The 16770-nt window shown below is 28.0% G+C and overlaps 6 protein-coding genes across 6 annotated transcripts; 2 read left to right on the forward strand and 4 right to left on the reverse strand.

The window, feature by feature from the left end:
* Positions 1 to 136: 136 nt before the first annotated feature.
* ENU1_187650 (hypothetical protein) lies at positions 137 to 2422 on the reverse strand (the record flags this gene model as incomplete). The annotated part of the gene is made up of 1 exon (XM_008861701.1): positions 137 to 2422. The coding sequence occupies one exon, from the start codon at positions 2420 to 2422 to the stop codon at positions 137 to 139; it is 2286 nt and encodes a 761-aa protein (XP_008859923.1).
* Positions 2423 to 2914: 492 nt separating this feature from the next.
* Positions 2915 to 6719, reverse strand: ENU1_187660 (acetyl-CoA carboxylase, carboxyl transferase, alpha subunit domain containing protein; the record flags this gene model as incomplete). The annotated part of the gene is made up of 2 exons (XM_008861702.1): positions 2915 to 6496; positions 6567 to 6719. 2 exons carry the CDS (start codon positions 6717 to 6719, stop codon positions 2915 to 2917), a joined length of 3735 nt encoding a protein of 1244 aa, XP_008859924.1.
* A 557-nt stretch (positions 6720 to 7276) lies between these two features.
* Positions 7277 to 12295, forward strand: ENU1_187670 (hypothetical protein; the record flags this gene model as incomplete). Its single annotated transcript, XM_008861703.1, has 1 exon — positions 7277 to 12295. The coding sequence occupies one exon, from the start codon at positions 7277 to 7279 to the stop codon at positions 12293 to 12295; it is 5019 nt and encodes a 1672-aa protein (XP_008859925.1).
* An 80-nt stretch (positions 12296 to 12375) lies between these two features.
* On the reverse strand, positions 12376 to 14682 carry ENU1_187680 (vacuolar sorting protein 9 (VPS9) domain containing protein; the record flags this gene model as incomplete). The annotated part of the gene is made up of 1 exon (XM_008861704.1): positions 12376 to 14682. The coding sequence occupies one exon, from the start codon at positions 14680 to 14682 to the stop codon at positions 12376 to 12378; it is 2307 nt and encodes a 768-aa protein (XP_008859926.1).
* Positions 14683 to 14850: 168 nt separating this feature from the next.
* ENU1_187690 (structure-specific recognition protein) lies at positions 14851 to 15981 on the forward strand (the record flags this gene model as incomplete). Its single annotated transcript, XM_008861705.1, has 1 exon — positions 14851 to 15981. One exon carries the CDS (start codon positions 14851 to 14853, stop codon positions 15979 to 15981), a length of 1131 nt encoding a protein of 376 aa, XP_008859927.1.
* A 129-nt stretch (positions 15982 to 16110) lies between these two features.
* On the reverse strand, positions 16111 to 16599 carry ENU1_187700 (hypothetical protein; the record flags this gene model as incomplete). The annotated part of the gene is made up of 1 exon (XM_008861706.1): positions 16111 to 16599. One exon carries the CDS (start codon positions 16597 to 16599, stop codon positions 16111 to 16113), a length of 489 nt encoding a protein of 162 aa, XP_008859928.1.
* Between the last annotated feature and the right edge of the window lie 171 nt (positions 16600 to 16770).

Below are 16770 nucleotides of genomic sequence, written 5' to 3' on the forward strand. Positions count from 1 at the left end.
TACAACAACATGTGACATAATTAATGATGCAATAGTTCCTAACATCAATGTAACAAATCCATATGCTGGATAAACATATAAATTGATCTTAACTGGATCATTAATAGATTCTGGATGTCTTATTGGTAATGGAATATCAAAGAAAAAATGAAACAATCATCAATACCATAACGTATGAATCAAGCATAGACCATTTACCTAACGCATCTAATACTTTTAAAATAATACCTCTTACTTTAGGAACAACTAATGTTGATGGCATAAACCATGTGAATAATAAAATTACTAATTTGGTATAAGGCCAAATTCCAGAGAATACCATAATTAAAACAGCAAGTGGATATACTCCAGCTGTCCACATATCTTCTACTGAATTCATTAACCCAAAATCAGAAACTGGCATTGTAATAACTTGACCACTTCCAATTGAGATATATGCATTAACTGTGGCTCCTGTACCTGTATTAGATGTAATGAATAATGCAATATTCAAAAGAATTAAGAATGGCATAATAACTCTAATCACAATATTAACACGAGGATGAAGGAATAATGATGCTCCTTTTTCATCTGTTCTTAACCATTGTTTACAGAACCACAATGGGAATGATTTTAATCTTTGTAAAAATGGTTTCTTTTCTTTTTCCCCTTCGCTTGATGAATCACTTTCTTTACTCTCTCCTGTAGTTGTTACAGATGACTCTTCATGATTCTTTCCAAATCTCCATTTAACAACTAAAACAATAATTGCAATAGCACATAAAATAATAGATAATACAACTGCAATTGAAATTGTTGATGCCACAATAGCTGGTTTATACTCTTTTACTTCAGGATCAGGATTTTCTTCACAAGTAGCATTTAAATTATCATTAAGGTAATCATTAATAAAACCAGTTCCAAGATTATTGACTAATCCATTTAAGAATACAGGAATAACTGCTCTATATCTATTAATAAATACATCAGCAACAGAATTAATTAAACTTTGAACCCCTCTATCTAATTCACTTGTTGCATCAGGGGATCCAGCACTTAAATGTAAAGAATCCAATGATGTATTAAATTGAATGTATGGAATACCAGTACCATTTTGGAATAATGCTAACCAACAAGTAAGATTAGTGCATTGGTTATTTGAATACTCTTCAAATTGTCCTTCTGGAATAGCAACTTGAACTCTTCCTTCCATATAATTATCAGTTACTTTAATATATAAATTACCTTCTTCATGTAATACCTCTCCTTCCATATCTAGTGTAGTACTATTAGAAGTAATATTAAGTGCAAATGTTATATTAATTTCTAAACGATCAAGGGCAGATGAAAGTTTTAATTGTTGATCACATGTATCTAAAGTATTACAAATTGATTGATTTGTAACTGGGTCAATAGTATTTCTTAATGGCTCAAAGAATTCCATTTTACTACAAGTGTTTAATCCACTAATATTAAAGAATGTAATTCCGAAATCCAAAGTAGCATTAAGATCGCCTAAATCAATATCATTGAAAGTTAATAATTCTACAATTAATGGAGACAAATCTGAGAATGTATCATTATTATTTGATCCAACCACAATATTTCCTGTATTTTGTGTGAATCTATTGATTAAATTATTTAATCCAAGTGAAGTATTACCTCCAAGTAAATAAGTTGTTGCCCAAGAAACCATATCAAACATTGAACTTTCAGTTACGTTCATCATTCCTTCTGGAACAGGAATATATTGAGGGTCAAGATTACCAATATATGGTTTAATATAATTATCATTGACATCAGCAAATAAATCAGTTAAAGCAGTATTTACTGATTCTTCAATTTTAGACATTTGACTATCAAGTACTGTAGGAACAATACTATCAAGAAGTCCATTAGCTATATCAACAGTAGTTTTAATCCACCAACAAGTATGGTCACTAATAAATCCTCCATCATAACATGTACAAACAACGTTCTCAAAAGATATTCCGTCATGAACAGTTATTTTAGTAAATACTTTTTTAACAATATTATATCCCAGATACTCTTCTGTTTCAAAATCAAGAGCCATACTCACTTTAATATTTTTAACAACAAATTCCATTTCACCAACTTCTGCATCAGTGTTTTTGTATAACCAAAAAACAGCTTTAGCATATATACTATTTACTCCAACATTAACTGTTAATGATTGTGGATTTATTACATTATCTTCTGAAGTAGTTAATTCACCAAGTTCAATTGAATTAATATTTATTGATTTAAAACACATTTGGGCAGTTCTAATATCACTGGCACATGCATCATTTCTACCAAGTTCTATTGTAAGATTAAGTTTCTTTAATAAACACCCAAGATCACAATGCTCTCCTTGATAAGTTTGAGCAAAGGATTGATGAGTAAAGAGAAGCAAAGCAATAATGAAGAATGATGCAACCATTTGAATTAATGATTATTTGTAAATTATTAATTCAAAATATTCTTTTATATTCAAGTAGGCAGGCAAATATTCTTTTCTTTCCTTTTTGTAACTTCTCTTATTTCTATTTGACATTTTTCCATTCTTTTTTGATAGGCATTTCCTTTATGAAAATTATCTTCACCTTTATTACTTCTAAATTTAAAACTTTTCGTTAATTTACTACTATTTTATCGGGATATTTTTTTGTTTTTATTGATTTATCCAATATATTAGTTGTTTCTTATGCCTGTCTCGATAGTTTTTTTTTTTTTTGATAATACCCTAAATTTTTCCATAAAAAGTGAAAAATAAAAGAAGAGAGATTATTTTATTTTTATAGAATAATTTATTTTTTATTAATCACAAACAGGCAATGAAACAACTTTTTAATATCTTCTAACTTTGAAAATTAATTATTCAAGTAAAATTCTTATAATAAATAAAGTAATAAAAAGAAAATTCAATAATTCTTTATTTTTCTGTAGTACTTGGAATAATAATAGCAAGAAGAGTGTCTTTCTCTACTTTTGAGTCTTCACATGCCACTATTTTTTTAACAATACCATCAAATTGTGCACCAACAGTTATTTTCATTTTCATTGCTTCTACTGTCATTATAGGTGCTCCTTTTACAACTTCATCTCCTTCTTTAACAAATACTGTTCCAACATTTCCTAATAACGGTGATGCTAAATGAGTAATATTCTTTTTATCAGCTGGTTGAAGAGTACATCTTTGTCCTTGAGTTTCGTTTACTTTAACATCATGTCTACAACCATTGGCAACAAATGCTAATGACCTAGTATCTTCAAGAGTCAAAGGACCAACTCTAATTAATTTGATTGTTACATCTTCTAAATTATCAGGATCAATGGAATATACATTAATAGTTTGATTAATATTCATTCCATATAAAAATACTAATGTTGGTAATGTAAGTAAATAATCTCCACCATATTTTTTATAAAATTCTAAATAAGCTTCAAATTGTTTTGGATAAAGTCCATAACTAACAACTTCTTCTATTTTAAAAACTCTTCCATATTTATTTTGTAAATAAGTCTTTGCCTGACTGAAATCCATATCAACTAACTTTTCATTTACTTTAATAACTTTATTCTTTCCTAACACCCTTTCAATAAATTTCTCTGGAAAACCTCTATGTGGATATCCTAATTTACCTGAAGCTAATCCAACTACACTCTCTGGAAATTCAATTGGTATGTCTGGATTTAACACATCTTCTGCTTTTAATCCTTTATTAACTAAAAAGAGAGCAAGATCTCCTACTACTTTACTTGAAGGTGTTACTTTGATAATATCTCCTAATATTTTATTAACATCTGAATACATCTTTGTAATTTCATCCCATCTCTCCCATAATCCAAGTGCTTTACATTGGGCTTGTAAATTACTATATTGTCCACCTGGCATTTGATGATCATATACTTTTGTAGTTCCTCCTTTCATACCACTTTCATTAGTAAAGTACAAACTTCTAATATTTCTCCAATGAGAATCAAGTCGTTCAAGTTTTCGGTAATTAATTTGTGGAGCTCTTTCACTTCCTTCAATACAAGCTAAAAATGCTCCCATTGAAGGTTGTGATGTACAGTCACTCATTGCTGGTAATGCAACATCTACACCTGCAATTCCAGCTTCTGTTAAGGCAATAAGAGTGTTAATAATTGTTCCACTAGTATTATGTGAATGGAAGAAAATAGGAAGATCAGTAACTTCTTTCATTGCATTCATAAACGGTTTTGCCATTTGTGGTTTAAATAAACCAGCCATATCTTTAATTGCAATACAATGTGCTCCTATTTCATTAATTTTTTTAGCTACCTCTTTATAATAGTCTAATGTATATATATGTTCATCAGGAGACAAGAAATTACCTGTGAAACAAATACAACATTCTGCAATCTTTTTAGCTTCCTTAACAGCTTTTACACATGTAACCATTGAATTAACGTCATTAAAACAATCAAATATTCTAAATACATCCATTCCATTCTTAGCAGCTTGGAATACAAATTCTTTAATAAGATTATCTGGATAATTAGTATATCCAACTGCATTTCTTCCACGTAATAACATTTGGAACAAAATATTTGGTATTCTTTTTCTTAATAATCTTAATCTTTCCCATGGAGACTCATGTAAGAAACTATAACATACATCAAAAGTAGCACCTCCCCACATTTCCATTGAAAATGCATGATCTAATTGACAAGAATGTTCTTCTGCAACACTTAACAAATCTGCTGTTCTAACTCTAGTAGCCAATAATGATTGTTGAGCATCTCTCATAGTAGTATCAGTAATTAATACTTCTTTTTGATTTCTAATCCACTCAACAAGGGCATCTGGTCCTTGACTATCTAAAATACCTTTGGGACTATCAACTCTTGCTTTTTCAATTAATTTTTCTGGTTCAAGACGTTTAATAACAAAACAATCTGATGGTACATTTTTATTTCTTAAACTGATGTTTGCGTTAACAGTCACATCAGCAATAAAGTTAATGAGTCCAGCTGCATTTCCTGATTGTGTTGTAATTATTTGTTGTGGAGTTGCTACTGGTTTATATGATGCAATTGGTGCAGGAGTAGCTCCACCTAAACGAGGAACAGGGGAAGAATTCTTTGGAGTAGGATTACAATGCCCATAAATTCCCATTAATCTAAATTTCTTTGATCGAGTCAAAACAAGTTCAGAAGGTTCCATTTTTAATAATGTTGTTAAAGAATTAGTAATAAACTCATTAACTCTCTTTAATAAAATTGGACAATTATCATATGTTTCTTTATCTACTTCATCAATAATTTCATCAATAACTCCAAGCCTTTTAAGGTCAACACAATAAATTTGTTGTTTTTGAGAAATTTCTTCACAGTCGTGATGGAATCTATTGGCTTTGTCTTCATCTGAACTATATCTACATAAAATACTTGCAGCCCCTTCTGGTGTAATAACTCCGTAATATCCTCCTGATAACATCCCAATAATATTTCCCATAGCAATACCTAATGCACCACCACTTCCACCTTCTCCTACCATAACAGTTATAATAGGCACTTTTAATCCAGCCATAGTTAATAATGAAGTAGCAATAGCTTCAGGTTGTCCTTCAATTTCACTTTCAAATGATGGATAAGCACCAGGAGTATCAACCAAGGTAATAACTGGAAGAGCAAATTGTTCAGCTAATAGCATCAATCTTGTAGCAGTTCTATATCCAGCAGGAGATGCCATACCATAATTTGATTCAATCATTTCTTGAGGATTATGTCCTTTTCTTGTAGCAATAACTACACATGGATAATTATGGTATAAAGCAATTCCACCTCTTATACATTTATCAGCACCTTGTTTTCCATCTCCACGTAATTCAATGAATCCATCAAATAAATGTTCTAATATATCAATGGCTTGTACTCTTGTATCAGTTCTTGATGTGGTGTATGAAAATTTTCTTTCGATAGTCCCACGTTTTTCTACTTCTATAGGTTTATCAATCATAACTCCTGTTTGTTTAGCTTTGAGTATTCGAAGTATATTACTAACAGTTGAATCAATGTCATCTTGTTGTACAACCAAATCAACTTGTCCATGGTCATGAAGAAATTGTGCACTTTGAAATCCTTTTGGACATGCCTTATCAAATGCTTCTTGGTCCATTCTATAAACAGTATTTAAAATAACTTTTTCACCTGCAAATCCAATTCTTCCTCCATAAACTCCAATTCTAATATCTGATTGCATAGCATAAGATGCTGTTGTTCCACCAAATGTAGGGTCTTGGAAAACTGTAATAAATGGTAAGTGTTTACTTTTAAATGCACGTACAGCTACACTAACTTTAGCCATTTGCATTAAAGATAATGTACCTTCTTGCATACGAGCACCTCCAGATCTTATTTCAATAATAACAGGTAATCCTTCAGAACTAGCATACTCAAATCCTCGTGATAATTTTTCACCTTCAGCACATCCTAATGAACCTCCAATAAAGTCAAATTCATGTCTCATCCAAACTACTTTAATTCCCTATAAATGTGATTACTTTTTTACTTATTTCTTTTTTAATTCATTTGGACTAAATTTAATAATAACAAACATTTATATATCTAATTAGACATGTAACTCCACACACTAAACCAGAACGTTTAAATGCATCTTTTAATTGTTGGCTATAAGCTTTAGAACCAAATGAAAATTTAAGAAAATCTACAGATGCAATTTCTTGAAACAGTTCTTGCTCTTGTTCCATTTAAATCTTTAATTAATTATTAAGTTCTTCTTCTTTTTATTTTTATTCTTCTTCTATAGCAGTTGAACTGAGACAAACATATTACTTTTATAATTTAATTTATTATATTTTTAATTTCCTGATTGTTTTTTGAAAAAAAGATTGATTTTTTTTCAAATTTGGATGATTTAGTTTCGTTCTTTTAAAGAATTTGAAAAACTTTGAAGAAAATAGAAAAGATAATTAATAAATACCTTTTGATTTGTTTGAATTTGATATTCCTATTTTATTTATTGTGATATACTTTTATTTTTTATGTTTTTCATTTTTTATTTTATGAAAAAAAATTTATGTTTTATATAACGATAAATGAGAATAACCTAAAAGAGAAGAATTGAATTGGACGAAAAAGATACTTTAAAAAGAAGGAATGACATTTGTTATAGTTAACAGAATGGAGATGAGATGAAGTGATCTCTTGTAGAGAAAAGTAAAATGCAAAAAGAAGAGATTAGAGCAATAGGGTTTATTAAAATGGACCAAAAAAAGAAAAAAACTTCAAAATCATTCACGACGATATGCAGCAACAAAAACCAGATCCTATTATGCAATTATGGAATTGTTATTTAAAAGAATACATTCCAATAATTCCTGTATTACAAGAAGAGATACATGAATTTATTTTTAGGCTAAATAAAGAATTATTAAAAAAAGATTATATTTCATTAAAACATGTATTAAATAATTTTCAAGAATTTCTTTATTCTGGAATAGGTCTTACTGATGAAGAAATAAGAGAATTAGTAAAATTTTGTTTCAATGGTATCAGTGATAAATATTATTATAATAAACAACAAAAAGCTATTTCACTAGTTATTGAATTGGTTTTATCATCAGCTAAAGTAAAAGGGATGTTTGGTGTTTCTGACACAGAATTATCATCATTTACATGTTCTAATGATGCAGATCAAATATTTGGAAGAATCCATTTTCGAGACCATTCTGAAGATACGTTTAAAGGATTAGAACTAGATTATCGCCATGCATTTAAAAAAGTTAATAATAATTCTACTGAAATAGCATTCAATTCTGGATTTCTTGTGTTACATTTTAAGAATTTCTTTAAAGAAGAAGATGCACAAGAAATTATGGATAGAGTTAATTTATTTTCAGGTGTTACTAATGGATTAAAGAAATCATTTCTTGTTAATACATTCATGCCTAGTAAGGCACAACACTTATATCTAAGAGAATTAATGGATCAATGGGAAAGTATTTATACAAGTGATGCAATGGATTATTTTATGATGGTAATGTTAACTGATGTATTAACAAATCAAAAGGATGTTAATATAAATGAAAATGATATAGAATTTATATTTAATAGAATAAATCATGATTTGTTTTATGAGTTTAATGGAGGGGATGGTATTTTAGATGGTGTAGATAATCCATTTAAAGGTCTTATTGTTGTTAAACCAGATGATGATGATTTTCTTACAGTAGCTTCATTACTTATTATTTCTTTAATTGAACATGAAGAAGTTCATAACAATGAAATATCTCCAGTATTGTTAAAACTTCGTATATTTTTTGAATCAGTTCATAGAACAATAGCCGGAGATAATGATGGATTATATACAGTCTTTGTATTTCTTAAAGGATTGGTAGTTTATTTCTTACATGAAGGATTATTAAATCAATTAAATAAAGAGTCTATTCAACACTTTGTTGATACTATTTTTAAAACAATGAAACCAATGTTTTTTAGTGAACAATTACCACAAGAATGTAAAGATATTATTCGTTGGTTAATGCGTGTTGATGGAAAAAGAGTATGTAAATTAGTTATAGAAGAATATAGTCAGTTAATAAATTGTAAGCCTGATGACCATCATTTACAAACATTTCTTGTAGTTGTATCATTATTTATTGAAATATTACCACAACTTATTGAAGATAATGATCAAGTAGCTGTTGATATTGTAAATTTAGTATTTCAATTACATAGATATAATTCAACAATTCCTGATGTTAATTCTATTGTTGTAGATCTTATTATCACATTATCAAAACAATTTTATTTAGTTGATAGTCCACCATATACTGTAGCTAATGACTCCATACAACGAAGCATTTTTTTTATTCTTCCTGATTTATTAGTTGAATATTTTGCATCATTAATATCATTAATGAAAGATGTAAGTAATCTTGATGTGTTTCCATTTACAAATGAATATTATAATGCACTTGAAACATTACTTCATTTTGAAAGTGAGCATAGAAAAGTTATTGAAGAAAGAATATTATTATATTTAAATGATACTACAACGCTTTTAGATTGTATGAATGTAATTATTGGTATTCTTGTATATTATTCTAATTCTTTTGTAAATAAATTAATGAGTTTAGTATTATCAAAGATGTGTCTTCAAAATGGGGATCAATATTCAATACTTAATTTAAGTGAAAATGAATTAGAGTATTGTTTAAGTTTATTATATTCAACATTAAGTATTAGATGTAATTTTAAAAAATATCAGAAACAATTATTTATTATTTTGGATCATTTTAATGTACATCCTAAAGAAAAAATTAGAGAACAAAGTATTGATTGTTGTAAAAAAATTTGTGCAATTGGTGGAATTACTTTTTCTCTTCCTTTGTTTAAACCAACATATCCAATGAGGTTTGAAAATTATTATGAGATGACTCCAAATGCTCATGAAGATCCTCAAATTATTATTGATAAAGAATTTTTTCAACAAGTATATGATAAATATATTTATACTTATTTTAATAAATTAAAAGAAATATGTTTATTTAATGCAAGTGAATTAAAAAATAAAAGAAATGAATTTTATTCTATTGTAGATGTTTTAGAATGTTTTATTGAAGGTGCTAGTATTCTTTATGACATTAGAGAACATAATGTTCAATTACCTAATAAATATGAATGTATAAGAAAACAGTTAGAATCACAGTATGAAAGAAGAATTCAATGGGAAGATATTGGAAGAATTATTATAACAGGAGCACAACGTATTAGGGAATGTTTTGAAGATGATAATAAGATAATTGAGAAATACCTTAAGATTATTAGAATCTACATTAAAAAACAAAGTTCTTCATATGAACCAAGTTGTATTTCATTCTTAATTCATCCCTCAAGAAGGTCGTTTGAAACTAAATTCCCACCAATTATATATTATGAACAAGCGACAACATTATTATTCCAATTACAAGGACATATCTATGATTCTTTAATAAGTCCTTTGGATATTGATGTATTTATTGAAGAAGAATTACTTGCGATTTGTATTTCTGATCCAGAATTTCATAATTATGCCAATCAATCTAATTTCTTTAAAGAAGAAAATGCCAAATATATTGTTCAACAATTAGTTTCTCATTTACCTACTGTTATTACTGATCAAAATGTAAAACCATATATCTTTGGTTTAAAATTAATATCAACTTATGTAGGTCATTTACCAATGAATGATTTTCCAATCTTCTTTGATATTTTTAAACATTTTATTACAATACATTTTAAGGATCCTTCTGTATTTAGTAATACTCCTCTAACAACATTATTTTCACAATTCCAATTAGTCGCAGAATCAAGTCCTGTTTTTCAATTAAAAGAAATTCCAGAAGAATTTTTAACATTATTATATCAAGGAAGTGAAATTCATCCATTAACTCATTTGTTTTTACAAAAATTTATCAGTGCATATTTATTAACACATAATAAACTTCCTAACTCATTTGTTGAATATTGTTTAAAACAATTAGTGGCACAAGCACCATTACCAAAGAGATATGGACTATTGTTAAGGAATTATATTAGACATTTTGGAGATCATGGGAATGTTGTTATAGTGGTTAGAGGTAATGAAGATTCTCCAGAAAACATCAAAAAATATGAAAAGTATAGTAAAATGCTTAGACATCATGTTCATGTAATAACTGAAAATGAAATATTAAATGGAAAAATTGAAGATTCACAAGGACATTTTGTATTAAATTATACTACTAAATATCAAAATGTAGCTGCTTTTCTTGTAGATTCAGTCCATTACAAATTCCCTGACGAACAAAAAGAATTATTAAAACAATTTTTCTTTGATCGTAAATTATTAAAGAAATATATTGAAAATCTTTCAATGATTACTGCAGAAGATATTGTTTCTGATGAAGATGAAGATGAAGGAAAATATATTAGTTTAAATGATTATGTATTAATGTTGAGATTTATTCAAATACTTGGAAAAGAAGCATTTGAAGTTTTAATTGATATTGCAAATGAAAAACTTAGAAGAAAAACTAAAGAAGATTATAGATGTGCTATTGTCTTATTCCAATTGTGTGTTGAAGGGTTACAATCATTGAATGTTAATGAAATTGAACCATTAAAAAAAGAATTGGTTACAATGTTTGAAGATGTATTAAATCAACAATATGAGGATGTTTATGCATATGCTAATCGATTACATGCTTTATTTTCTGGTAGATCAGATCCAAGAATTACTAAAGAATTTATTCAAGTTGCATCTAAAAAACAAAGTATTTTAGCTGAAATGTTTTTATTAAATATTAGTCGTATTCGATTAGATATTATGTCATTTGCTATGAAAAGATTTGAGGAAATTGTAAAAAATCCAACAGAACAAATTAGTGAATGTGCAATTACATTTGCTTCAAAATCAGTTATTAATCAAATGTTATATCCACAACAAATGATTGGATTTTTAGATTATATAACACGAACTGTACAAGAATTACCTATTAATAATGAGGACGTTAGAACTGATGAAATTGCACTTCCATCATCTTATAAAATTGTGTCAAAAGTATTATTCCCAAATTGTGATCAATCTTTTATTATTAATAATCAATATTTACCAATTCTCTTTAATATTTATGATAAATTATTAACATATGCACAAACTACTCATGGAGTAATGAATGATGTCGTAGAAACATTAGAAAATTACTCTTCAATCTTTTTAAATAAATGTGCATTTGAATTATATTTAAATAAGTTATATGAATTAATGAAGAAATATTCTAACGCTGTGAATCAATTTTCAATTTTATCTAGAAACTTCACAGTAACAATTTGTGTCCACGAATTCCAAATTACAAAAAATCATATTGATAGGATGTTGAATTTTGTATTTGAATTATTACAGTCAAACCAAACTCAAATAAGATTAATTACATCTGATGTATTATTTACTATTATTGATATTTTCCATCCTATTGAAAATGTGTGTAATAGAATTGAACAATTAAGAACTAATGCAATTAAAAAAGATTCTAATGAGTCTCAACAACATTCTTATATTCTTGCTGTGCTATCGTTAATTTCAACTTATAAAACTGAAATTCCTAAATTCCTTGTGAAAGTTCTTGTTGATTTTGCTTCAACTACATTTACTATTAAGTCTTGTATCACCTCAAAGAAAAATGCATTATTAGAATTTTGGGAAAGTCATAAAGATATGTGGGATGTTTATTATGCTCCATTATTTACTTATGATGAACGAATATTATTGAAAGAAGGAAATACTCCTCAATACATTGTTTAAGAAAACTTGAATGAATTTAAAAATGATTGAATAAATTTTTTATCGTTTTTTTATGGATGTACACAACGTCAATACTTTTTTTATAGTTTCTTTAGCAACTCTTTATTATCAGAGAGTAACTGTGTATAACATGATAATAAAACAGGTGCATCTTCTTCATCTAAATCAGTTGTCGAAACGTTGAATAAAATAGCGTTGACTTCACTTTCTCCTTCCTTTTTGTTAATATTCCATGTAATATTCTCTTTCAATAAAATACTTTTTGGACGAATGAATGGATTAACTCTTCTTTTAGAATAATATAAAAACAGAGAATAATCATTGGGAGATATTGTTAATGAGTGTTGACTAAATCTCATGAGAAAACTTACGGCACTATGCATATGTGCAATATAATAACTTACCTCTGAAGGTAATCCAACCCATTTTGGTGTGAAATTAGTGAGATACTCTATTGTAGATACTAAATTTGATGGAGAAGAATAAATGATACAATAAATAATAGTTGGTAATAGAAGATCAGCAGAAACTGCAGTGGACTGAAGACGACCAACAACTTCTGTTGCTAATTTGAAACAATTATAAATCTGGTATGATTTATTTCTCGGTGAACAATATGAATTAATCCGGCGCAACTCTTTACCAATGAGGTCAACCCCTCTTTTTCCTAAATCACTTTCTAAAAAACCTAAGTCAAAATGGTGTGGAGCCACAAATTGGTGCGTTGAAATAGTTGTGCTTAATTCTGAGTCTCTTTGGTTACATTCAAATACAACATCTCCTTCATTCCTTTCAATAATGGGTGGCCAAAGAAAATTAAAAAGAGATGTTGTGAAAACCTCCCATAAATGTTTAACAAACATTTTTCTATATACCCCATCTAATTTAATTGGTGAATTATTAGTACGATCCATTACTCCTTGCATCAAATCATACATAACTTCAGCTCGTTCTTTCAGTCCCATTCCTTTAACCAAATTTGGAAATCTTTTGATAGAAACTAATATATAGTCTTGAATAGTAGTATTACAAGAAAAAGAAAGAAACGTTTTAAACACTTCATATTCATCTTTAATCCCTTGATCTATTTCATTGTTTTGTAAATATTTAGGAATTTTATAATCTTCCGAAATAGAAATTTTTTCGTCTTTTATTTCTGTTTTATTAGCTTCTATCTTAATTGGTATTGTTTTACTGTTTCGTAATTCTTTAAATGTTTTTGATCGTCCAATTAAAGAAGGATCATTAGGAGATTTTGGTATTTCAATAATACCTGAAATTGTTTGTCTTCTCATACCAATAACCTCAGAATGTTGGTTTTGGTCTTTTTCATTTTTGCTTATAATAACTGTTTTCTTTTTTAAATTTTTATTATCTGAGACAACAAATTGACTAAAAGTGTCTTCATCTGAACTAGACTCACCTTCTTGGCTAGCACTTTTTTCAGTACTTTCTTGTTCAATAATACTTTTTTCCTTTTGTCTGATAACCTCTTGTTTAATATCATTATTTTCTTGATGAAATTCTTCATGAACCCCTGTTTTTATTTCATCATTATTTTCTTGAATTTTTTCTTTAGGTATTTCTTCTTGTAAAACACAAGGACTTGTTTCTTTCAATTTTTCTTCTTTTTTCTTTTGTTCAATATAACGTAAATTAGGAAAATCATTCCCAAGCAACTGATCAATATTATTATCTATAAATTCTACTCTATTAACTTTCCAATTATCAACACTATCCCAACACCACTCCCATGAACAACCTTCCCACCTAAATGGTTCATCAATAACTAAGATAGGAATTGCACCAACTGGAGTGTGCAAGATATCTCCACCTAAGACATTTACACACAAGTCTGTTTCTTCTTCTTGGACATGAGACTCTTTAGTAAGAAATTCATGCATAAGGTCATATTGACATTTCCACAAATTTAATGAATTCTTTTTATATTTAATAACTTCATTTTTCAATATACCAACAGTTCCATTCAATGCCATAAATGCTTTACTTTTTGGGTGTCTGCGAATAAGGTGTGAGACAATGAATTCTGGTGTTGGAATTGAGATAGTATCGTGAGGTAGACATAAAGTTAATGAGAATTGTAATGCACATAATACAGCATATCTTCCAACATCAGAAGATAGCATGTCACAAATAATTGGAGAGTTATTGATAAATATTGAGTTATGAAGACGCGTACTTTCAAGACACACCCCACCATGCATAGAAATGAATGTTGATATGAGTGGTTCAAATTTTAATTCAAATTGTTTTAAAGAAGGGCTGTTCTGTTCGTGATTGATTTTTTTAGGACTTGATCTCCCATTGATTCCATAAATTTGTTCAGAAACAACAGAACGGTGTCCATAAGTTCTTGTAGTTTTCATGAGAAAATTGCATTTTTTATTTTCTTTTTTTTTATAGTTTTTTAACTTTTGGTATTAAGAATTTTGTCTTTTCGTTTTAGAAAAAATCTAGAAAAATTAAGATACTATTTATGATGGTAAAGAATAATTTAAAAAGAACTTAAAAAAGATTCAATAAATACTCAAATAATGCAAGAGAAAGAATATTGTGTTTCTGGGTTTAATTGGGGAAGGATAGACATTGATAAAAATTCAGTTCAATTAACACATGATGGGCACTTAATATTCAAAATGAATCCAAAAGATTTTACAAAAAGTTCTATCTCCAATAAAACTGAAGTTTCAATTGAGTTTGATGATTCTAAAGATGGAGATGCATTATCTGAAATTAAATTTTTTGCACCACAAACTGAACAACAAAATGATAAAGACAATGCAACAGAATTATATGACAAAATTGCTGAAGTTACTCCAACCAATGCAGCAGGTAAAGAAGTCTGTTTATTTGAGAACATTGGCTTTTTGTCACCAAAAGGGCATTATGATGTAAAGATTTATGAAGACTCAGTGAGAGTACAAAATAAAACTTATGACTTCAAAATTAATTATAGAGATATTGCTCGTTATTATAAACTTAGAAAGGATGAAGACACATCATTCTTTATTCTTAATTTATCTAACCCTTTAAAAAAAGGAAAAAGTGTTTATGAATGCCTTGTTATGGAATTATCTTCAAATGAAGAAGTTACAGCAGAATTACATTTAACTAAAGAATTTGAGGATAAAACTGGATTAGAAGAATCAATGACAGACAATGAATTAGATCTTTTTGTAGAGTTATTTAGAAGTTTATGTAATGTACCAATTATTTCATCAGGACATAAGTTTAAAACTAATGACAGTCATTTCTTAAAATGTAATTTAAGTACAAATGAAGGATTCTTATTCCCAATGAGTGATAGTTTTATCTTTGTATTTAAAAGAATTAGAATTATAATGTTTAAGGATATTAAGAGTGTTGATATTTTAAGAATGAATGCAAGCAATGATAATAAAACATTTGATTTTGTTATTAATTTAAAAGGAAGAAGAGGTAGTTTACAATTTACAGGAATGAATAGAAATGAATATGAAAACTTAGTTGGATACTTAAAAGAAAGTCAGTTAAAATTAGAAGAAACATTACAAAATACTGAAAGAAGAATGGAAGAAGATGACGATAGTGGAGATAATGATGAAGAGTATCATGCAGAAGAAGAAGAATCAGGAGATGATGATATTATGTCAGAAAGTGAAGAAGAAGAAGAGGAACAACAATAAATTAAAACAAATATTTTAGGTACAACAAAGATGAACAAGAAATAATTAAATTAATGAATTTTTTATATTAAGTCTAAGTTAGAAGAAAATAAATAATCAAAACTAACTGAAATGATTTTTATATTTCTTTTATATTTTATTTTGTGTGAATAACGGTTGATTTGGATAAGTCATATTTGTTCCATTTGTCATATTTGGATTTGTTGTATTAATGCTTGGATCAGGAAGACCAATTCGTTTCCATAAAGGATCAGAAATTAAATCAGCTTTTTGTCCTGGAAGTTTTCCATGAACAGCTAATTTTAACCTTTTTTCTTCTAATTTCATTTTATTATAATTTTCAAATACTTGTCGTCTTTGTGCTTCAATTTGACTTAATGTTAAAGAATCAATTTTTTTCTGTTCATTTGCTCGTTCCACTCTTTGTCTCTGAGCTTCTTCAAAATCTGCATTTACTTGTTTTTGAAATGACTTATTATCAAATGTTGTTGCATTGATTTGTGGTGGAGTAGTTTGTTGCATATTCGTTTGTTGATTGGTTTGTTGAGGGGTGGTAGTAGGATATTGTCCATGTACTACACTAATCAATATGGTTATTACAAAAAAGAATAAAATCATAATTTTTTTAGTTCTTCATCATTTTTTTCCTTTTTTATCATAAAAATTAATTAACGCACTTATTTTGTGTTTTGATAAAAACACAAAATAAAACCCTAAAAAGAACAAAAAATCCTTAAGAAATGAAAGGAAGTAATTATCAAGATCTTGATTAGCCTGAGTAACGAGTGA

Source organism: Entamoeba nuttalli (genome assembly GCF_000257125.1).
Source record: "Entamoeba nuttalli P19 unplaced genomic scaffold asmbl_8597, whole genome shotgun sequence".
NCBI lineage: Eukaryota > Evosea > Mastigamoebida > Endamoebidae > Entamoeba > Entamoeba nuttalli.